Source organism: Sphaerodactylus townsendi, linkage group LG08 (genome assembly GCF_021028975.2).
Source record: "Sphaerodactylus townsendi isolate TG3544 linkage group LG08, MPM_Stown_v2.3, whole genome shotgun sequence".
In the NCBI taxonomy this organism is placed as follows: Eukaryota; Metazoa; Chordata; class Lepidosauria; order Squamata; family Sphaerodactylidae; genus Sphaerodactylus; species Sphaerodactylus townsendi.
The window spans coordinates 53889507-53912990 of NC_059432.1; the positions used below are offsets into that span (position 1 = coordinate 53889507).

The 23484-nt window shown below is 40.6% G+C and overlaps 1 protein-coding gene across 9 annotated transcripts in view; it reads left to right on the plus strand.

Annotated features, from left to right (window-relative positions):
• ABLIM1 (actin binding LIM protein 1) overlaps positions 1 to 23484 on the plus strand; it is a 230724-nt gene that overhangs the window by 57329 nt on the left and 149911 nt on the right. For 3 of the 9 annotated variants that reach the window (XM_048505959.1, XM_048505960.1, XM_048505961.1), the window contains exon 1: positions 9948 to 9966. The exons of 2 other annotated variants lie outside the window; for them this stretch is intronic. Coding sequence is in view for 1 of the 7 variants with exons in the window: in XM_048505969.1 (XP_048361926.1) it covers positions 9876 to 9966 (91 nt within the window). In the remaining 6 variants the exon portion in view is untranslated. Of the gene's footprint in view, positions 1 to 9874; positions 9967 to 23484 lie in introns of those variants that run through there. 4 more of the 9 variants (XM_048505963.1, XM_048505967.1, XM_048505968.1 and 1 more) reach the window with 2 other exon arrangements.

A 23484-nucleotide genomic window follows, 5' to 3' on the forward strand; every position in this document is an offset into this window, starting at 1 on the left:
CTAAGCAGAGCTATACCCTTCTAAACCCATCAAGTTCAGTAGATTTAGAACAAACTGGCAGTAGTATGAAAACACTTCCAGTATTTTCCTTCTCTTGTGAATGCTGCTGAATTTCTTTCTACTCATTTATCCAAACAAAAATAGTTTAGATTTTTTCCCCTATATGCAAATAGCGAAACTTACAAAGAACATTAGCAGGTCAATCCAGTGTTGCAGCTCAGTTGCACGTGCCTTTGAAAATGCCTGAAGACGTCTACCTGAATGCCAGCAGTTGGGTTGCTTGAACTAATCCTGGGAACTGGTGGCAGATCTCATGTCTACATGCACAGCAGCTTTTAGGACTAGGCAGCCAGTACATCAGAGTGTACATCTATCTCAGGGGCTGACTGAAGACAAAGACAAAGAGCCATTCTCTTTAAGCTGATGACAACTGCAGAACTTTTCAGCAGAATTAAAACATAACATTGAACTTCCTGTTATTCTAGTATAAAATAACTTCCATCCAGATGAGGCTTTTGATAACAAAGGATCAGCTTTGTTTTGCTTTGTGAAGTTAGATGGCACCACATAACAAGTGTCTAGTGACAGGCTGTCAACCTCTTTATGACTTGATTCTCTGAAAAGTGCTCAGTTTGCTCAGCCCAGTACTCTTACAAGTAATGAGGTTTTCCATACAGCAAATGTATTCACTGAAGATAATACCAAGGTAGGCAAAAATGGGATTGACTCTCTTAAAGCATATAAAAACATAATTGATGTGGGGCTGCCATTAGTTTCAAAAAAGAGAAAGGGCTGGAGCCAGGCTAAAAATTTTAGCAGAGCAGAACATACTTGTTCCCCTTGTAGTCCACAGATATCCTGGAGATAGGGGATCAACAACAGGAAGTGGGATACAGCCCAAAATTTCATGCCTTTACCAGGGGACCATGTGGCCGATGCAGGGGCAGCCTCTGTGCCCCCCTAATCCGGGGCCATAGCAGCTGCTATGGTAATTTGCAGCCACACATTTCTCAGTTTTGACCACAAGAAAGAAAAAGACAGATTGTATGTGTGTGCACACACACATGCACTGATAGATCTACTGATTGGATTGCTATATTAAGAAAGTATGACTCATCTCTTCTGTTTACTGGCATTATGATTTAAAGGTTAATTATTATTGATCTCCTGTTTTGAGAGCACTGTACAATAGGCTTCTGTAATGAACGTACACCCAAGAGACCATGTAATACAGGTTTTCAGTCTTTGTTACGTTTCTAGTTTGCGAAGAAATGGAATCGACCCTCTTCATTGTTCATGTGCAGTATGTATTTTCCTCCCATTTGGGCTCTTCAGTCATTAATTTATATGTCAGAAGAGCGAGAAAGGCCTTTGTTCTTACCAGCTCCTTCTGCAGTGAGAGGGACTCAAAGGTAGACTGAAATGATTACTTGAGTTGAATATGGATTTGAAGAATTAGAGGTGTGTAGGTTCAGGATAAAAATTGGTTCTCATGATTCACTCAATATACATAGTTGCCATTTTGTGAAATGTGTGGATTTTCTGTGCACAAAGAGCTTTTATTTATGTGAACTGCAACCTTGAAGATGTGGATGAAGCAGCAACCTGCATGCTCCTAATTATCAAGCTCTGTGGACTACTAATTCCTGAGGATATTATGGCTGAAGAAGCCTTTGTGTGTTATTCAGAAATAACTAACATCCACAATTAATGTGTTATAATATGATGATGATAGATATGCAGATCAGACCTGATCAGGTGTTTCCTGATAACATCAAGATATAATATATTTTGTATGGGATCCCTTTGAAGAATATCAGAAACTGTTACCTGTTATAAAGCAAAAGACACAGGAGACATAGCCTTGTCAACTGTTGCTCCCATAGATCATGGAATGGTCCTATAGCTGGAGGTCTACTGGACCCCTGTCACCTGGTACAATGTGAACACCTGTCTGTTGGAGAATGCCTTTGATCGAGAATGATTACTTTCTTGTTTCTGCAGATTTGGTTTTATGTTTTTATTTTTATGTTCTGTGTAGTTGTGCAAGTTTCCTGAGAAGCAGCATAAAAATTCTCTAAATACATATGATTGTAGGCCACCTTGGATTCTGTTTTGACAGCAGATAAGTAAGATTTCCATTTCCTAAGTAAATATATCTACTGAATAAATAACATACTTTCACTGTGGTGAAAAATAAACAGAAGGGCTTCTTCCTAAAAGTGTACATGTTTATTATGAAGTTTACACAGTCAAAAACAAGTGATACTTTGTGGCTGAATATCTGACCTTAAATTTGTCAGATCTCTGAAGTAAGGGACCACTATTGTATTTTTGTAGCAATGTTCTAACATAAAGGATGTTGATTTCACTTGTTAGCAGTGGCGTAGGAGGTTAAGAGGTCGTGTATCTAATCTGGAGGAACCGGGTTTGATTCCCAGCTCTGCCGCCTGAGCTGTGGAGGCTTATCTGGGGAATTCAGATAAGCCTGTACACTCCCACACATGCCAGCTGGGTGACCTTGGGCTAGTCACAGCTTTTCCGAGCTCTCTCAGCCCCACGCACCTCACAGGGTGGTTGTTGTGAGGGGGGAAGGGCAAGGAGATTGTAAGCCCCTTTGAGTCTCCTGCAGGAGAGAAAGGGGGGATATAAATCCAAACTCTTCTTCTTCTTCTTCTTTTTTGCACATGCTTTACGGTAGTCTAGTACTGAGGTTACAAAAGGCTGGAAATATTATTGTGTTTTCATACAGTTCGTGCATAATGCAATGAATTGTCCTGGAAGGAACGGAGGGAGAGATCATGCAATAAAATTCTACCCTGACCTAAGCAAGAGAGCATATAGATCTCTTGATTGAATTGGAAATATTTTCTTCACATTTGTGCAGCAATGAGCCTATATGCATACCCAAGTGTGTGTATGGGTTCCATGTATATATTTCAACTACTATGTATAGGATTCTGCTGCCCTGTGTGTACTTGGAATGTATGAAAGTGCCTTCGAATTGGAGTTTACAGAACGATCCTCTGACTTCTCACCAAAAGGAATATTCTTTGATATCTCCAAAGCATATACAGTGATCCTGAATGACTGTCATGTTTAATACCACCTATGGGTGTTTCTGTTCCTGTGACTCCCATTATCTCATTCTAGCCTCCCTGATGCTCAAGTTCAGGAATCTTTAGTGCATATATTATAATTCAAAGGGGAAAAACCCTTTTTTTCCCTATGTGATATCATCAGCATTGTCTTCTCACAGAGAATAATTTTGTGTCAATAAGGAAACACCTAAATGTGCAATGACAGGAACAAACCAGAAATACAAGCCTATGTCTCATTAGGTAGCACTTTGTTGGACCATTAGTTCATAGAAGTTGCTTGCTAAGGAATGGCTCTGTTCTGCTTCATGTTAATCATTTTTCATGCAATTAAAAAGGCCATGTCAAGTTAGCTGGGTGAACAGAGTTGAGTAGCACAAAAGTAATGAGTTTAATTAGATTCCCCCACCCCCTGGTTCTCTCCATTGTACCTTTACCAGAACTTTACAAGATTGTTTTAAAAAGAGAAAGATAGAAAAGTTCTCAGCTTTTCAGAGACACTTAAGAATGAAGTACATAAACAAAGGAGAAAATCAAGTTTGAATTCTTAGTCCTTCCATATGTTTTGTGGTCTTCTATAAGGACCAAAAAGTTCTATTAGAGAATTGAAGTGAGTGAGTGAGTGAGTGAGTGAGAGAGAGAGAGAGAGAGAGAGAGAGAGAGAGAGAGAGAGAGAGAGAGGAAATGATGTCATTAACTTTATCGGAGGACAAAGGGCACAAGAGAGGTTACATGTGGCTTCAGCAGTGGAAAAAGATGTTAGGCTTGAAACTGGAATGCTGTTCCCAGTCCAAAAACCTGGAATCTCCTCAAAACCTGGCAAAGCCACCAAACACCTTTATCGTGAATTCCAAGGTGATTACTGTTAACATAATAATCAAACTAAATACAATACAAATGTTTTAATGCTAAAAGTTGAAAAAGCAAAATAGTTAAAATTCTAGTACATTCTCTGTTAGATCCAAGAGTGAAAAAAATACCAAAACTAACTCGCTATATAGTATATAAAATACCTACAGTGAACAATCTGATAACAGTGAATAAACAAATAATGCAGATTATATAACATGGTAGCTTGAGCATCTGGTACAGAGGCAGAAGAGAGATAGAAAAAGAAAGAGCCAACCTTAAATCCCTATACCCATTATAAGATTTGTCCTACAACATCAGAAATAACATATGTTATTTTAACCAATACGATCCTACATCCTTTGGAATCTTCAAGAAAACATTCACTTCTGTTCTCCACTCCCAACCTTTTACCCCAACCAGGTCTGTTTTCAAGAATTAACTAATAATTAACACCACTGCTGCAACGTATGATTTCAGACTAGGTGCATTTGCCCAACCTGACTAGACCTTCTAATGTTCAAGCTAACCCCTAGGTGGAATGAAGGTGAATTGCATTACAAGAGACCATTTGCGATTTGTTTTGATATCCTAACCTAAATTAAAACTGGTTCCAATATTTCCATGAAAGGATGCAGGATTAGTCACATGAGAGAAAACTGCAATGAAAGAAGGGAGCTTCTTATTGTCTGTTCAAGCAGCACACTTCCAACGAGACAGGTAACTATCAAGCTCAGTGGTGATTGTCCAAGAATTCTGTTTAGACTGTTCTGGATGGCAGCATAATTCCCTTGAAGAAATAGGTCTGTAGTTTGGGGGTATTTTTGGACCCAGACTGTTGAATAAGCACAGGCAGCTGTGGCCATAATTACCTTTTATACCAGCTTTGTCTGGTTAGCCAGATTCAGCCTTCCCTAGACAGAAAAGATCTGGCCACTGTAGCGCATGCCCTAGTTTCATCTAGATTAAATCACTGCAATGCACTGTACACGGAGCTGCCCTTGAACAGTGTTCAGAAACTTCAGTTGGTGCAGAATGCTGTAGCCAGGTTGTTCAGTGGTGTAGGTTTTAGCGACTGTATCAGTCTTCGCCAGTCTACACTGGCTTCCAACCTGTCTCCAGGCACAATTCAAGTTGTTGCTTTTGACCTTTAAAGCTTTTTATGACTTCAGATACACATACCTGAAGAACCACATCCTCCCTTACGAACCTACCCAACCTCTACTGTCATCTTGCAAACCCCCGATTTGATTGCCCCCACCTTCTGAAACTACACCAGGGAAAAGGAAAGCCTTTTTCAGTCTCTTGCCTCAACTTATTACTAGTTCCACCTTCCATTTACTCCTCTTCACCATCCCATGTTTCTTTTGGCAATTGTTCTTGCCTACTTTTTTGTTGGTTTGCTACTGCCAGTTTTTCAAAAGAAACTCCAAATGTATCTATGTAGAGCTTTAGTTTTTTGCAACGTTTGTTGTGTCGATTATACTGGTAACTTTTTTTTCTCTTTTTTATTCTCTTTCCTCTTGTCTAACGCAGTCTCTGGTAAAGATCATCCTCAGTGTTCCAAATAGTTTTTCAGCTCCTCCTCTCCGATAGAGGTCAGGGAAGAACTTTTAACCGGCAGGTATTAAAGCCAGTGCTAAAAAAAAATCCTTTATGTGTGAAAGAACATGAATCTATTTTAAGCAGAATGCCAAAATGTTATCAGGTTAGATCATGGTCCCCAACCTTGATTTGTCTGTTCTGGCCACATGGATCCATTCTATAATTACCTCGAGGCTAGACTATTTTAGCATACTTTATATTGGTCTGCTGTTAAAGACAACTTTAAAATTCCAGTTGCTACAGAATGCTGTGACCCAGCTACTCACAGATTCTGAGCAGAGTGTGCATATGATTCCAGTTCTGTAGTCACACCATTTGTTTATTTATTTTATTTATTTGTTTAAAATATTTCTATGATTACCAGTGAGTTACTAGGTTCAGTTCTAGGTTCTGGTTATCACCTACAAAGACCTTAATGAGTTTAGACCCACATGTCTGCAGGATTCTCCTGAGCTTATTTGACTTCTGAAGGTGCCACACTACAAGCAGGTAAAATTCTTCAACTTCCCTTTCAACCTAATTTGCTGATTATGCACTTGCAGTCTCCTTCACATTGACTGTACATTTCCTTTGGGTTGAATTCGCAGTTTCAAACACATTTTCCCCTCTTCGGAACTCAGAGCAGAGAATCCCCATGATTTCTAAAAGCTCTCAACTTTTTTTTCCTCATTTTGCTGGAAAAGCAAAGGAGATTCATATTCATAAGGCTTTCTTCAGGTTTCCTCCTTCCTTCCTTCTTTTCCCCGCCCATACCACATTGCTCAGACCACCATTTCAGAGCTATCAGAAGGTCTCCCTCCCTCCCTCCCTCCCTCCCTCCCTGAAACTGATATCAAATTGACCTTGTCTAATGAAGTAACTCTAGGCCAAAGATGGCAAAAAAAAAAGGTGGCAGGAGCACTGCCTGGCAAGACTATGGTGAGTTTCCCCCCTCTCCCATGAAGCTTTGAGTAAAAGCAATTGAGCATAGGAGGCATTTTTGGCTTTTTTAATTTTTGGCCAAAAAAATGGCAGCAATTTAAGGGAGTCAAAAAGCAGATCCTCCTAAAAGCCCAATTTGGGGGTCATTTTGGGCCACTTCTGCCCTTCCTGCATAAAAAAAATGAGGGGAATCCCTCTCCCTCCTCCTTCTCCCCCTTACTTACCTGCTGAAGCTGCCTCTGGAGTCCATGAGGACTTTGGAGGCAGCAGAAGTGTGGAGTTGTATGCTGAGCTCAGCTAAGCCGATGCCAGCATTCAGCTCTTCCCCAGCGCCTCCAAAGCCTTGGATTTTTTTAAAAGCATGCCACCAGCACATAAAAGCTGGGGTAGAATATGAGCGGGGTTATAATCTTAAGTAGAGTTGCATCTAGAACTCTTTTCTGTGGCAAGAATAGGGTTGCCAACCTTGAGATGGGGCCTGTAGGTTACCCAGAATTACAACTGATCACTAGACTAGATCACTATACAGAGCAGTTCTCCTGGAGGAACTGGCTGCTTGGGAGGTGTAATTGTATGGAGAATATATCCTGCTGAACCCCCTCCCCTTGCCAAGCCCTGTCCTTCCCAGGCTCTACCATAGGATTGCCAGATCTATCCTGGCAACTTGTGAGAGCTTCATGGAGGGGCTGGGGGGAGATCCATGTGCCAGATATGATTATTTAACTTTTGTATTAACATGGAAGCACTGGATCATGGAGGCAATGCTCTAGTACTCTCCTCTAAGATATCTATGGTTTTCGTAGAGTTTTTGGGGGAGAGTGCTAGAGGACCCCTGACTCAATGCCATGCTTCCACATCAATGCAGAAAGCATTACAAAGGCTCTCTGCCTCCAGCTGACCTGCTTCCTCCTGCCAAACAGCTGAGTGTTGATGGGCAGCCCAGTCAGTTAGAAACTTTACTCCATTTTCAGGAATTTCCCAACCCAGAGTTGGCAGCCATCAAGAAGAGGTAATTTATGTTTTGTGAGTGGAGTATATTATAGCAGTCCCACCCTTTTATTCAATCATTTCACTTTTAGGCTGGGTCAATATAGACCAGGGGTCAGCAACTTTTACCACCCAAAGAGCCATTTGGACCCGTTTTCCATGGCCCTGAAGATCTACCGAGCCGCCTCTGGTTTGGCCCCTCCATTCAACTTTCCTTCCAGCGCTGCGAGGCGGAGGTGCCAGGCAGGGAAACCCCCTCTGCCCAACAGAGCAGGCAGTTGCCTGCTCCATGGGGCAGAGGGGGGATGGTGGCTACGGCCTGCCCAATGCCACTGCCTCTTGCGCTGTGGGAGGCAGCGGCGCCAGGCAAAGAAACCCCCTCTGCCCAAGGGAGCAGGCATCCACCTGCTCTGTGGGGCAGAGGGGGGGATGGCGCTGCGGCCTGCCCGGTGCCACCGCCTTTTGCGCTGCGGGAGGCAGCGGCGCTGGACAGGGAAACCCCCTCTGCCCGATGGAACAGGCAGCCACCTGCACCGTGGGGCAGAGGGGGGATGGCAGCTGCGGGGATGGCAGAGGGGGAGGGTGGCTGCTCTGGAGGGACATGTCCATGCTACCCTCCAACCTCCAGGGGTCGGAAGACAGCATGTGCATGTCCCTCCAGTCCTCCAGAGCAGCACTGGAAGGAGAGGTGAGTGGAGGGGACTCGAAAAGCGGCACCCTCATGCATGAAAAGCGGCACCCTCATGCAGTTCTGGTCGCCGCATCTCAAAAAGGATATTGAGGAGATAGAAAAAGTGCAGAGAAGGGCAACAAGGATGATTGAGGGACTGGAGCACCTTCCCTATGAGGAGAGGCTGCAGCGTTTGGCACTCTTTAGTTTGGAGAGGAGGCGGCTGAGGGGGGGATATGATTGAAGTCTACAAAATTATGCATGGGGTAGAAAATGTTGACAGAGAAATTTTTCTCTTTCTCACAATACTAGAACCAGGGGGCATTCATTGAAAATGCTGGGGGGAAGAATTAGGACTAATAAAAGGAAACACTTCTTCACGCAACGTGTGATTGGTGTTTGGAATATGCTGCCACAGGAGTGGGTGGTGATGGCCACTAACCTGGATAGCTTTAAAAGGGGCTTGGACAGATTTATGGAGGAGAAGTCGATTTATGGCTACCAATCTTGATCCTCTTTGATCTGAGATTGCAAATGCCTTAACAGACCTGGTGATCGGGAGCAACAGCCGCAGAAGGCCATTGCGTTCACATCCTACATGTGAGCTCCCAAAGGCACCTGGTGGGCCACTGCGAGTAGCAGAGAGCTGGACTAGATGGACTTTGGTCTGATCCAGCTGGCTTGTTCTTATGTTCTTATGTTCTTATGGAGTTAGGCCCCTCCACTCACCTTTCCTTCCAGTGCTGTTCTGGAGGGACACGCCCACGCTACCCTCCGACCTCCAGGCCATGTGGAACCACAGTATAAGGCTGAAAGAGCCGCATGCGGCTCTGGAGCCACAGGTTGCAGATCCCTGATATAGACAGTCTCGTTTGTGTAGGCTGCTAGATTATGCATGAATGATGATTTTAATGGCATTTGTCGCATATCGTCTATCACTTATTCATGACATATATGGGATAGTTTGCTGCATAGCTGCAAAGGTTGTTACTCTTCACAACCTCTTGATAATGTCCTATGAGGAAAACTTGATCATATTTCTACATTTATTGCTAATGCCAGGCCATTTATTTTGTGTTCATTTTTGTCTTGCTTTCTGTAATTCAATTGGTGGGAATTGGTGGGCAAAGAATTCTAACTCTATGTATGAGATGTTAAACAATACATATTGACTGTTGTATTATTTTTTCTCATCCTAGAATATTCACAAGTCCAGCTCCTGTGGTTTAAAAGTAGACAAGATTTTTTTTTGGATGCTTTGAAAATACGTTTTTATTTATGGGACACATTTTCACTTCATAGACATGTCTGTGTCTGTGTTAAAAAGGCATTGACATGTTCCAGTGTATTAATTATGCCAATTTTCAGTGGCAAACTTTTTTGCTACTGATTTAAGCAAAAATTGATATGTTCGTTATATCACAGAGAGGATCACAAGATTTCTTTCAATTATTAGAGGTATTTTGTTTGAGATATATTTTTAATCAAGAAATAAATATAGTAATATGAGGATACATTTCTCCCTCTCAGTCGCATATAATATATAAGAGCAGACAGACATATACAATCATAATACTTTTCAAAGCCATACAATGACTGGTGCAATCAGTTCAAAAAGCTCAGCATATTTTTAATAGTGCTTGAATTATTGATGGAAAGAATCTGAAAGAGAGTGCTCAGTAGGCTTATGTTTGCCTGTAGTAATGTATAGCTGGTGAAGGACAAAGGCAGTTGTACTCAAAGCAATGAGTGAAGAAACCTTTGGTGAAGAATCATCCTATGAGAATGGTTTGTGCCAGTATGCCCAGAAGATCACAGCTTGTTTTGGAGGGACGGGTAAGGCAAATGGTATTTGATGTGAGAGGGGTCAACATTGTAGTAGAAATCAGGCATCTCGATGGAAATATTCTTCTCTATGACTAAGCTATTTTAACTCAGATCTTTAGGGGACTCACCAGAGCTCTTTTTCCTTTATGGTTGTATGTAATTGAGCTTGCATGCTATGGCCTAAGCAGATAGGAATCTTGAAATATTGTAATCATGTGATATTTCATATGGTATCCTGGACCATATGTTGTGTTATAATTCATTATCTGTAGTATTGCTATTGCTATTCAGTTTAATATACCGCTCACCCCAAAGGTTAACTGGTTTGTTACCCCATCTGTGTGATGATATGCTTCCTTTCAGTTTCAGTCACTATTTTCCTATGGAATGAGAGAATTCCTATGAAACCGAAAGAATATGTAGTGATGGTGACTTTAACAGACTGAGGCTATCTGTCGGTTTCCTTCGTGCAAATAAAGATTTCTTTATTCTATGTTTCTTGAGAAAAAACCCCCATGATGTTCTTTTCTCATCCCAGTTCCTAAGATGGGAACACAAACATAGGTTCATTCAGCACCTTGGGCAGTTATATTAGAGAGGTTAAGATGACTCCCTGCAGTTTGAACTATGGCTGAAATCATTTGTGGATCAAACTGGCCTTTTATTTCTATGAATCTCTCTCAATTGTCCTGTGTTGCTTTCGTGTTTTTATGTGCCTCAATAAGCATTAAGGCAATTCTGCTTAAATGATATTGGCTAAAGTCTGGGTTATGGAAAAACCAATAAAACAGAACATTTGAACTACTCTTTTAAAAAAACACACACATAAAAGTCTATGGGAAGCCTGTGACATGGCTTTTTTTTAAATTGGTGGTATAATTCCTGGGATATTTTCATACCAGCTTTGCTTCTCTTTGTTAAGGTAGCTTTCTTTTTGGTGAAACTTTCCTTTGTATGTGTTCTCAAATTTGAGACAGTAATTATGAAGTCTGTGATCAGTATTGTATATGGTAAAACCCCTGCTGTCTGATCGCAGTTATGTGAAACATCTATACATTTTAGTACCTTTTGTACTCATTTGTACCTCCCTGCTCCAGCTCTGCAGAAATTAAGTGTCTTGAGTCAGATGTACACAAACCACAAGGTGTGCTAGTGTTTTACTTTATTAAGGCTGGTAGGTTCATTTTGAACTATTAACAATAGCATAGTTGGAAAATAGATTCCTCCACCACAGGACAAATTTGCTGTAGAATGCACCACCTGGGTTCTTGTGGTCACCTAGCCCTTTTCCCCCATCCATTTGAAAATAAAAATACCTTTTGGCATAAATGCTCTTGTATCAAAGTACCACATTCAATAATGCACAGTACCATAGTTTTGACAGAGGCAGTCCATAAAAATGAATTATAATTCTCATATTTGTTCGGGACTATATTCTGATGCGGAAGCATACAATTTTCTCAATTGCTGCAGTGCCACTGCCTGAACTATCATCTTTAAGTGAAACAGAGTATAACATACTGAATAAACTAGACTAGTAAATGAAGCATCCAGAAGAGAGTTTTCTGTAATACATACTGGGTTGAGAAGGTATGTTCGGGCAATGATCCTTGGCACAAACACAAGTGCTCCTGAAATGTTGAAGGGTACAAATGTTCTCATTTTTAGACACCGCAAGACTATCTCACAAAATTAAGTCTAACTCCTCGATGCCAATTACCGGTAGTTAGCATGTAATGTAATATTAGTGCTATACATTGGTTTTGGTAATAACATGAAGCATTTTCTTTGTTCTAAATTTTAAACGGTTATTGAATTGACTATGTATGAACATTCTGGGGGAGTCATGGAGCAACACTCTGGCAACCATCAATTACGTCTATAGATATAAATTGTCAGGAGCTTCCAGTCATTAATAAACCAGTGCAAAATACTTCTGCTTGGCCTAATTTTGTCATGACTAAAAGTGCACTGCAAACTATTCGTTTCAGGATGCGCTGTCAGCACTAAATTCATCTTTGAGTCTGCAGCAGTTCTAGCTTTTGCTGGCTTTCTCAGTCCTGATGAGAATGCTGAGGTGGTATTCTTGTGACCAGCTTGCCCTGTAAAGATCCTCAGTGTGATAAGAAGGAGCCTCATGGTTAGTTTTGATTCCTTCTTGTTTTGCTTGCGTCTGCTTCTTGTCATGTTGCATTACAGGAGCTGAACATATAGACTCTCGGAGACATACCCTTCTAGTTAAGTAAGAAGAGAAACGAACACAGGCCCTGAGATCAAATATAGACATGCCAATGGCCAGGTTATAACTTTCATTCTGACTGGAAGTTTGAATTGGTAGGCTGAGATGTTGATAATCAGTTCAGAAATACTTGCCTAATTCTATGATGAACTCTAACAAAAAGTGGCTTTGTTATTTACCCACATACTTTGTGGCATCTGGCAGGTTTCTAGAATAAAATTATGCTGGGGAGTAACAGTGGCAGCAGAAGAGGTAAAATGAAGCTGAAAATTTTAGACTTTGTCCATCGGACAGTTTTTCACTCCGTGCCACTAATTAGATGTTGTGCTGCCTTCACTCAAAAGAGAAGAGAATAATTGTGGAGTATGTGGTTGGATGCAGACTAAATTGGTCGTTTCTACCAATTCCCCTTCCTGCTACAGGATCTCCTGATCTGGGTTGCCCAGCAGTGGGGAAAGATCTAGGCCACTGTCACAGCAACATCATTGGTGACGTGGCTGCTGGAAAGCACCTCTGCTAGCCTGCTGATTGGCAGTGGGGGAAGGGGCTTGGATGGGGGATCTCCTACCCCTCATGCAATTCCTCAGGGCGCACCAGTGTGGTATACTAGTTAAAGTACTAGACTAGGATCTTGGACACCCAAGTTCAAATCCCAGCTTTTGGGGGGAAGGTTGTTGTGTGCTCTTCACCTAGTTATGGCCTCTCAGCCTAATTGCCTCACAGGGCTGTTGTGGGGATAAAATCGAGAAGAGGAGAACAATATAATCTGCTTCAGGTCCCACTGGGGATAAAGGTGGGGTAAAAATGAAGCAAATATTCTGCAGCAGTGGTATTTTGTGGAGATCAATAGGCTGCAGTGGAAAGGAGGAGGCAGAAGAGTACCATTCTGCTGTTTTAAGATGTAGGCCTCTTTCAGACTGCCCTCATGATTTGGTTGAGCAGTGGGTTGCTAAAGGAGTTTTTGTGTGTCTATTTAGATACAACCAGTTTGGCTTCTGGGTGCTGATGGATTTTTAAAAAAACCAGAATCATAGCATTGCAAGAGATCACAAGGGTCATCCAGCCCAGTCCCCTGCTACACAAAGCTACTTGTGGCCTGTTAGCATTGCAATGATCTGCTTCTTTTTATGGAAACTGCTTTCTCCCTTTTCAGTTCTTTCTCATTCTTCTCAAGCATCCTAGTGTGTGGTTTGAACTGTCTGGAGTGTTTCCAAAAGGACCACTATTTTTTCTCCACTTTTTCCTGTGTGGATTTGCAGAATTAAATGCACCATATGAATGCCCACCCCTGTATCTTTTTTACTCAGAAACTAGCCAATAATGGATGACACTGATTTAGAATGATAATCTGTAAGGGGCCGTAGTCTGGATAAAACCCTGAATGACTTCACTTCTTCTTGTCAGATGGAAAAGTGAAGAATGTGTGATTAGTACATGCTAAAGAATAATTCCCAATAAACATCTAACATCGTTGGGTTTTGTTCCTGTAATTTCATGTATTGAAGGCTCTAAGTTAGTAATTTCATATGTAGTATACATTCTACTTTGTGTGACCAAAAACACCTCCTTTTTGAAATTGTGTCTGTGACTATTCCATGTGTAAAGGTCTTTGTGAAGCTGTAAATAATAAATATAATTCATTTATGCTCCAGTAATTTCTGTCAGTTTGAATGCAGAATTAGTGATTAACTTCGCTCCTGCCCAGGGTAAAAACAACACCCATTTAGTTTATTAGATTAGCAAGTAATTAGGAGAGGATTAACGTAGATACCTGTTATAAGTATGGCTGTGTGTGGGAGTTATCTTTATCAATCTTTTTGTTAATGAGACTGGAAGGAAGATAGGATGATGCAGAGCTGGGGAAAATACTTCTCAGTTAAGTAATGAGTACTTCTTTGTATGACCCCTTGGACTGCAGAAGTTACATCTCTTATTCAAAACTGTTGATAGCAGAAAGGCTGGGAAGATGGAGCCTTTTTGTGGTGTAATATTGATGGGAAATGTTGGATTAAATGCACAGATGGATGTATGGTTTTTACAGTGTTTTTTTCATAATAAGATTTCTACTAACAGATCAAGGGTTTTGTTTTCCAAAAGTAATCCTCTTATGTACCTCAGATATGTCTTCCTTCTTTCTTGGGATGCTAATCCAATATTGCCGCAGTCTATGTGCTTTCACTTCGCATTTATGCATACCGTAGTGAAGCAGTGTTAGTTCCAATAGCAGTCACCTGACTGAGAGTGCTTGTCATAATCTCCTGAAGATCACTGCTAAAAATTTTTTCTTCTTAATCTCCTTTAGTAGTCAAGAAAGTGAGATAAGAATGTATGAAGGCAGCATACCAGACAGACAGCTGCTCAAGTGTTACGTTCATAAACAAATGTACTTTCATTCACCCTGGTTTCTTACTTAGCTGCTGATTTTACAGGTGCCTTAGGCATGCCATCTTTCTCAATTTTGAACAGTTTTGCAAAGTTCTGTGAAACACGACAAAGTAAGAGGTTGGTACCTAAGCGGATAAAGTTGAAAAACTCAGTCAAAAGGCTATTTATTTTGGAGGATGGTGATATTGCTGAGGTCCTGTATCTCATTCCCAAGCAGGCTGTGATAAAGCAGCTACCATATCTGAATCCAGATGACTACTATTTGTGTGACTGGTTGTCTGATTATCCGAAAGATTCAGGTAAGTAAGAAAACTTGGACCAGATCTAGATTTGCCATATGTGAGATCTTTTATATTTTGAGATGGCTTTGAATGATTTCCAAAGAGGAATGGAAATTCATAGGTGTTTTGGCATCCCCAAAGTGTCTAGATTGACCTCTGGATTTGATTTCTTTTTATTGTAAATAAAGCGCTTTGAGCCTTCTTTAACGATTGACTAATTATATACCTCTTGTAAAGTTCAGAAACAGACCAAGTGTTGAATTTTAAAGGTGATAGTCTTGCCCAAAAATAAAATGTGTTTGGGTTTCTAATGATTTCCTCACATGCTAAAAATCTATAGAGAGAGTTCAGTCAGGTTTTGGACTGGCAAGTCAAGAAGCTGAATTCTGAACTGTCTCATATAAAATGATGGCTGTTTGTTATAATGTTGGGCCATGTTATCAGATATTCCATTCCTTTTGATTAGGACACTGGCTTTTGACCATGTTTGCAGAACTACTGTAAAATTTGGTTTAAAGCAAGTCATATCTTGATGTCAGTAGAGAAGTGTAATAAATATCTAATCATTTTCTGCTACTACTGTGAAGTGGTAGTAATGTCAAGTACCATTAGAACCCAGCATTTTAATAGTGTTTGCATCATAGAGACTGGAACTTTGGAAACTCCTGTATTGCGGTTGACTGAGTTTTCATCAGAAGAATGTGTGGCTGTTCTCTAAAGCGTTTCATTTTGGAATTCTTTGCTTGAGTCAGTAGTAAGGATGTAGTATGGAGACTTCATTTATTGCATTTCATCTGCCAGGTTCTTCCATTTCAAGGAGTAATTTTTTTTTACAGATGATTGGTATATTAGTAAAAGATCACTCAAATGGATGAATTAATTTGCTATGAAGTGCAAAGGCATGTACTGATTAGGACTTGGATGAAGCCACTCCAAGTCTCCTTCTGATCTGTTACAGATTCCCAGGCAATGCACTAGTACCTTCATGTGATGTTACTCTGTTTGTGTGCGTTGATTTCAAAATGACCAGAGCTATTGTGACTATGCTGCTATGGCTTCAAGCAGAGTTAACAGCATAGTACAGTGGCCAACCAAACATTTAAAACCTATTATTCTCCCCTGAGCCCTATTGATTTACAATAAGAGACCACGAGGTGCATTCTCATTGAAGCTGATGGGTCTTAAAAAGGTGCCTGTGGTTGGTCTGTTGAAGAGATCTGAGTACTTGGCTTCATAGTTTTTTAGTTTTGGGATTAAGATGGTTTAGTTGAGTGTTGAAAAATCTCTGGACTCAAGACTATTAGTATGTGATCCAATATAAAAATGTAAACTGTTAAGTTTAAAAATGTAGGCATTCAGAAGATTTTGCAGAATGTTTTGTTGTTCAGTTCTTAACATATTCAATGGACTTGTGTGAATCTGCTCTTCAAATGTAGTGCATTCGTTTTGCTTCCTAAGACTAGTGGGTATGGAAGTACATGTCTTTGCTCTCATGTCAAACCTAGCTTGCAACACCACTTTGGCATCAGGTGAATTCTATAGACTGTCCATATAATACAGAACATTCTTAGTAAACATTGAACAGAGCTAAGAGAGGGGGCCATAGAGTGACAAATGAAATATGAAGGGGAATAGCTGTCTTGCAACCAGCTTTCATATTTTCATATTTAACTATCTAAGATTCATGTAATGAAACAAGTCAATTTATTCAGCTACTCTGAAGTAGTCAGCTTATTGACTTAAGGTGGTATAGTTGAAATAGTGAAAATGTAGGAATTTGTTTCTTTGAGCATGTGTACATGAGTAGGAGTACCAGGAGTGTTCAGCTTCTCTTCCTGTATAGGAGGCTAATGAAAAAGAGGACTATATTTTCTCATCTTTGTTTTTGAGGATTCTACTGGAATTTTTTTTTGTTTCTTTTGGTAGTCAGAGCATCTGGAAGACAGGGAGACTCCTAATCTTCTCCACAACTGAATCCTCCTGTAAGCAGTAGTAAGCCAATAGTTCTCCACTGGCAGAGAAAGGTGTACTTGATATGACCCGCAGACATAGCAGTGACCTCTGATCTTGTCAGGTCTCATAAGCAGTGCAAGATACTGTTGTCAGTATGTGGGAAGGAAGAAAGGGAAGTGAAGAATCAGGTGATTTGCCTTCCTGAATGATGTTTTTATTTTGCCTTAACTCGATATAAAGAACATTTCTCAGGAACGAAAATAATACACACCGCCTGAATAAAACAAAGCTTAGGATCCTCTGTAAAACTTTTGTGCATAGAAGGATTTCTGTGTGTGGACGTGTTATTTCCCTGCCTCCCTCCTTTGAGAACAACTTGAAGAGAATTACAGGACTGCCAAAGGAATGTGAATAAATTAAAATTTCCCTCATACATTATCCAACCAAAATGTGCTAATTTATAAAATGCCCCATGTGTAAATATAACGATGGGTGTATATATAAAGGTTATGTTCAGTAGTTTCAGAAGATGTGTGTGTGTGTGTTGTAGCCATATGATTAGTATTCTGTAAAGACAACTTTTACCCTTTCCGTAATTTTGAACTGGTGTCATTTGTGTAGTCAGGTGTTGAATCTAGCCTGTCAATGACTTTGCAATAACTAGTCCTTGTTTACTCTTAGTTCACATACCACTTATAGTGTCACCCTACGCAAGCAGTTCATACAACTGCATATCATCCAACGGGTCTCTAGCAAGCCATCTTGACCACATTCTCAACTCTTTCCAGAATGTGTAAATATCGCAATTCGCTTTCACTGCTGTTTTCTACTGCCATGGTTGATATAACAGAGATAGCATCCTGAGGAAAAATATATGTTAAGTTCTTTATGTTTAAAAAGTATAGCTTTATAAGGTAGAAATGTTTTAAATGCTGTAAATGGATGAAGAAGATATAGAGGCTGATAGAATGAAAGGTCTGGACTTTGTTGTCTAGATTGAGAAGTTAGGTTTTTAAAAAATAAGAGTCAGTATTCTAACAGAATTGGATTGAGTTTTATAATGATGTTATGGAAACCATGTGATTCTGACTTGTCTTTGAATGCTGAAAGTTTACAAAAGGGCAGTTTTGGCTGCTCTACAGAGTGACAGCATATTCTGTGCTCAAAGTTATAACAAGCTCAGGTGATTTCACTAGGTCTCCTCTTCCTGATAAGGTAGTTCCTGTAACTTATTTTAGTGAACTAGAATGACCTTTCTGGAAGACATCCATCAGTAAAGGTAGAATGACAGAGAAAAACCTTGGGCTAATTTACATACAGAGGACAGGTTTAAGAGGACCTCATTATGGTCAGGTGGTGATAATGCTGCCTAATGGATAAAACTCCATAAAAGCAGAAGTTTCAGTTCTTTCTTGGCTCTTGCAATCTGGTTCTCCAGATTTGTTGCAAGATGTTATGGAACTTGGCTCTTCCCTGGCAGGAGACCTCTGGACTCCTCCTGGGCAAAAAGCTAATAAGTTGTGTTGCTGCCCTCTTTCTTTTTGAAGAAGAAGAAGAAGAAGAAGAAGAAGAAGAAGAAGAAGAAGAGTAGTTTTGGATTTATATCCCCCCTTTCTCTCCTGTAGGAGACTCAAAGGGGCTTACAATTTCCTTGCCCTTTCCCCCTCACAACAAACACCCTGTGAGGTGGGTGGGGCTGAGAGAGCTCCGAGAAGCTGTGACTAGCCCAAGGGAGTGTACAGGCTAATCTGAATTCCCAAGATAAGCCTCCACAGCTCAGGCGGCAGAGCTGGGAATCAAACCCAGTTCCTCCAGATTAGATACATGAGCTCTTAACCTCCTACGCCACTGCTGCTCCTATAAGAAGGAAGTTCCTCTTTTTATAGGAAGGACCTACGTTTCTTAGGTAAAGTCTGTTGAAAACCCTTCTTGTTGGAAAACCTATTTGCGCTCACCATTTTCTGCCACTTGGTTCCTCTATTCCGTCTGCAGTTTGCTAAGGTTGCCCTGGAATGTTTGCTCTGCAGGCATTGCTGCTGCTGGCCACCTTTTAGCTTATACAGTTCAAGATTCAACTCGGCGTTTCCTGCTGATCCCAGCAATATATAGTTTTCCGGGTTTTAAATTTTTTTTTGATGTGGTGTCTTGGAAAACACAAACATACAATATGAGAATCAGATGCAATTTAATCTTACTTTCTGCAAATGGCTGGCGGCACGGAAGAGTTACCTGGCCGAAAATGGTGGGCACAAGGAAGAGAGAAACCAAAAGTGAGAGTTATGTGATTGGGCAAGAGAAATAAGTCATCTCCTCAGCTCCGCACAGCAAGCAGGGATGACTTTAAGCCAACTTTTGAAAAAAAGATCACTAGTTTAAAGGTAAAGGTAAAGTTTCCCCTTCTAGTTTAGTCTAGATCACTAGTTTAGTGTTTTTAAAAAGCTATGGGTTGAGCTGAGGCTTTTTTTTGGGAGTGGGGGGGAGGAACTACCAAACTATCTACCAAACTATCTAGACCATGTGTGATGTCCGCAACGTATGCACAAGGCAGGTATATCACCAAGTAGTCAAAATGCCTGTCACAGACCCCACTCTCTATATTGCTAATAACTCACTACCCAAAAAGTTCACCTCTCCCATATCGCTGGTGGATATTTTGCATACAAGATATTGCTCTATCATCTGTAGAAGGGGTCCCAACTAAGAGATCATGTTTCCCTCTTCTGTCTAACATCCTCCAACCTTAAGACCTTAAATAGTAGAGGAACTGTTAGCACAAGAGTGGAACTGTTCTAGTAGGTCTTGGGCACATGCCTGTATAATCTCCCTCAGCTTCTCCACATGGGCAACTCTAGCCTCAAGGGAACAAACCTGCTCCCTGAGGGACAAGAATTTCCAGCAAGTCATACATGTGGAGCTCACTGAAAAACAGTGGATATCCTGACTCCCCTGCTATCTTTGTACCTTCATAACTGGTTTGGTTGTTTAGAAGTGTTTTAGGGTTGAAAGAAGATTAGGGTTGAATTTGGGAAGATTTCCATAGCAGGAAGTATAATGTGGTGCACTATCCTTTTTGCTGATGTAGAACTGAGTTTTGGGGGGGAGGGCTCTGACTTCAGTGGTACTCTCCTGCTCCCCCTCAACTTTTTTCACTGAACTCCCAAGCTCAATTCCCCTGTTAGAAGCCCTGTTAGCAATCACTGGTGGTTTCACCTCAGGAGTTAGACAATAGTAGTCAGCTGAATCATCTCACTCCACAGAATCCCCTCCAAGCAGAACTGTATGCTGGAGCACACACCAAAAGCTAGAAGGAGATTTTTAGAGAGACACACTCAAGTATCTCAGGAACTACACAACCTCAAGCAAACAGACTTCCCCATCTTTGCCTTTTGCACATTTTTCAATCTCAACTTTGCTGCTAGAAGCTCCTGTTTGGAAGCATTGGAATGCAAGCCCTGGGATGCGAATCCCCAGAGAAACAGCCTGCCTTCTTAAATCATCTGGCCTCTAATGAATTCCCAGTTATAACTGTGAGGTGTGTCATTTCACATGAAAACTTAATTTAACGTAAAGTAATCTGTGTCCTTAAATAATTTTCAGTTAATTCCTTTGAAACTGATATTTGCACCTCACTGCTAATTGCATTTATGCCCCACATAAAGAATGTATATATATTTGGAATATATATATAGAAGAAGAAGAAGAAGAAGAAGAAGAAGAAGAAGAAGAAGAGTAGTAGTAGTAGTAGTAGTTTTGGATTTATATCCCCCCTTTCTCTCCTATAGGAGGCTCAAAGGGGCTTACAATCTCCTTCCCTCCTTCCCCCCTCACAACAAACACTCTGTGAGGTGCGTGGGGCTGAGAGAGCTTGGAAAAGCTGTGACTAGCCCAAGGTCACCCAGCTGGCGTGTGTGAGAGTGTACAGGCTATTCTGAATTCCCCAGATAAGCCTCCACAGCTCAGGTGGCAGAGCGGAGAATCAAACCCAGTTCCTCCAGATTAGATACACGAGCTCTTAACCTCCTACGCCAATATATATATTTTCCAAAAGTTTTGAATCCATGAGGAAAGATTGTTTGCCCTGATCCCATTCCCTATCCATTGTCTTTACTCTTCCCCCCAGGTGTTCAATTCCACATCTTACAGTGTTTTCATTCCAGATCTTACAGTGTGAAGTAAATTAGGCTAATGTGTGATTTGCATTTGCCTTGAGTAGTCTGGTGAAGTTCATCATGACTGAGGACAAATTTGAACCTATGGCCCAGCCACATTATCCAGTGTATTGCACTGCATTGGCTTACCATCTCAGGTTTTTATCCTTAGTCAAAGATTGCACATTTTCAGGCTATTTCAAGTGCTTACAATTGCACATTAGGATGGTAAATGATGTGTACAATTCTGCAGCCCCCCTCTAAGCCAGAGAGAGTTACCACTCTAGTGTTAGGATTCATGATTGCTTATCGTGGAATGAAGGGAAGTGGAACATAATTTGAAAGATTGTTAACCTAGGTTCAGTCTCTGAACTTGTTTGGAATGCTGAAACTCTGTCCTGAAACATATGAATACTATTAAGAGAAGCACCAGTACAGCTTTACAGATGTGTCTTTTCTTATTAAACAATCATAGTCCTTCAGGGGAGGGTGGTCTAAAAATCCAGAAATATAAATATAAATAAATAGTTACTGTACCTTATATATTATATATTGATTGGTCTTGCCATCGTATGCCTCTTTCAGCTAGTGCTTTGGGAACTGCGTTATGCAAAGCAAACTCAACAGTTTGTTTAATTACATCCTAAAGCCAGAATGTTTCAAGTTCCTGAACACTGTGTTTACTTTTCATAGTTTAGTTTAATTAAACCTTACTGTAATTGTCGGTTGTAATGGCTAATACTTATGGACAATTGCATTGATTTAATTTCCAAAAGAACAGAAGAAACAAATACCTTCACAGTGTCTGAGGAAAAATTAATCACTTTAATACTAAATGAAGCATGCTACTGAACTGGGCAGGTGCGATTAAAGGCTATTCACTGCCATGTTTTTTAAACTTCCTGATTTAGATTTCCTGCTAATTTAAGTCCTGGACATTGCTCTTCCTTGTAGTTGGCCACAGAAGCAGTGAGGTATGACCTGTAGATCTTTAGATGCTGAGGTACGGCTGTACAGCTTTTGATCTCTAACACTGGTGATTTCCACAAGGGGCAGGTCTGTGTGGTTTTCCCATTGCTGCTGTGGCCAATGGAGCACAGCAGGAGCAGGGCTTCCACAGGGCAGGTTTTCCTGCTGTTTCCTTTCTCCAGTTCCCTGTAAGCAGCCATTCCCCATCTCCAGAATCTCTGGGACTTTTTCAGCTTTATTTTTTTTTAAATCAGTGATTAAATGACATTTCATATCTGTTTATATTGATGCAACATTACAGCAATCTGAGAATCAGCTCCACTGAATTAACAGCTTTCATTGTGGAGATAACGTCTTTTCCTTAAGTCTCTGCATCTAAAGGCGCTAGACACTTCTTAAAAAACTGGAAATTCAGAGACGCTGATAGGCAGATTGTTATAACGTTATGTTGGTACAATAATAAATTGCTGATATTTAAAACCCCTACCTCACCAGAGGAGGAAATGGTTCATGTCTGGTGGGAAAATCCACATAAGCATCCACACAGAAGCCACTGAGGCTTTACTGCAATCTTTCCCTGAAACTTCTCAGGAAAGCAAGTTTGAGAAAGATCAGAGAAAGCCAGGAAAACTCTTAAGTAGTGCACAGATACACTATGATGCTGTGGGAAGGCAGGGAAAGAACCCCTGCTTCACAAGAAATTGAACCCATTTGGAAAAGAACTACTGCCAAGAAGTATGTTTTCAAAGCTGAAACTGCATAGAATAAATGCAACCAAAAGAACCCCTGGAAAGTAAGTTGGCTGTTCTGCAGATGGCTTCTCACATGACCTTGGGAAAAAGATGAAAAGTGGCAGGGTTAATCATTAGTGTATGAGAAAAATGGGACTCGTCTTCTCTGAACAAAATGTCCTGATGTCCAAAAATTGCCTTTACGACTAAGAGTTTCCAGAGTTGGAAATAAATAATCTTCCTGGAGAGGAGCCCTTTGAGTGGGGTGAATGATCTCAGAAACATGCTTCCACGTGCAAGAGAGTGATTCCAGCAGGACTGGTAGCATGAAAGCTTTTAGGGGAATACCAGTGTTTATGAATGGTCAGATTTTTGACTCTGTCAAGGCCCTGCTTGAATAGCCTTTTTAGAAATGCAACATGATCTTCAAAGGCATAGCTAGCCTGAACTGGCCTGCAAATTTCCAGTACTGAATGGGAAAATTATTTCCTGTTATTATTTCCTAGAACTATTCTTTACCTAAGTGATTTATATAAGCTGGAATGTCAACCTTTGGGGTCTCTGATCCTACTGCTTATCGGTGAGCCGATAATAGAAACCCTGCCTAGATACATGAGTGAATTGACATTTTTTCCCCAGGCTTTTTTCCTGCATGTATCATCCTATTCAAATAGCAGATCCGGGCAAATAGGGATACAAAACCAAAACAAAACATACACTCACACATTATCTAATCTCTTTCATACTCTGTGGTGTGTTAAAGAAAACACTTGAATATATACAACAAATAAAAATTATGTGTCTTTGGTTTCTAAGAAATA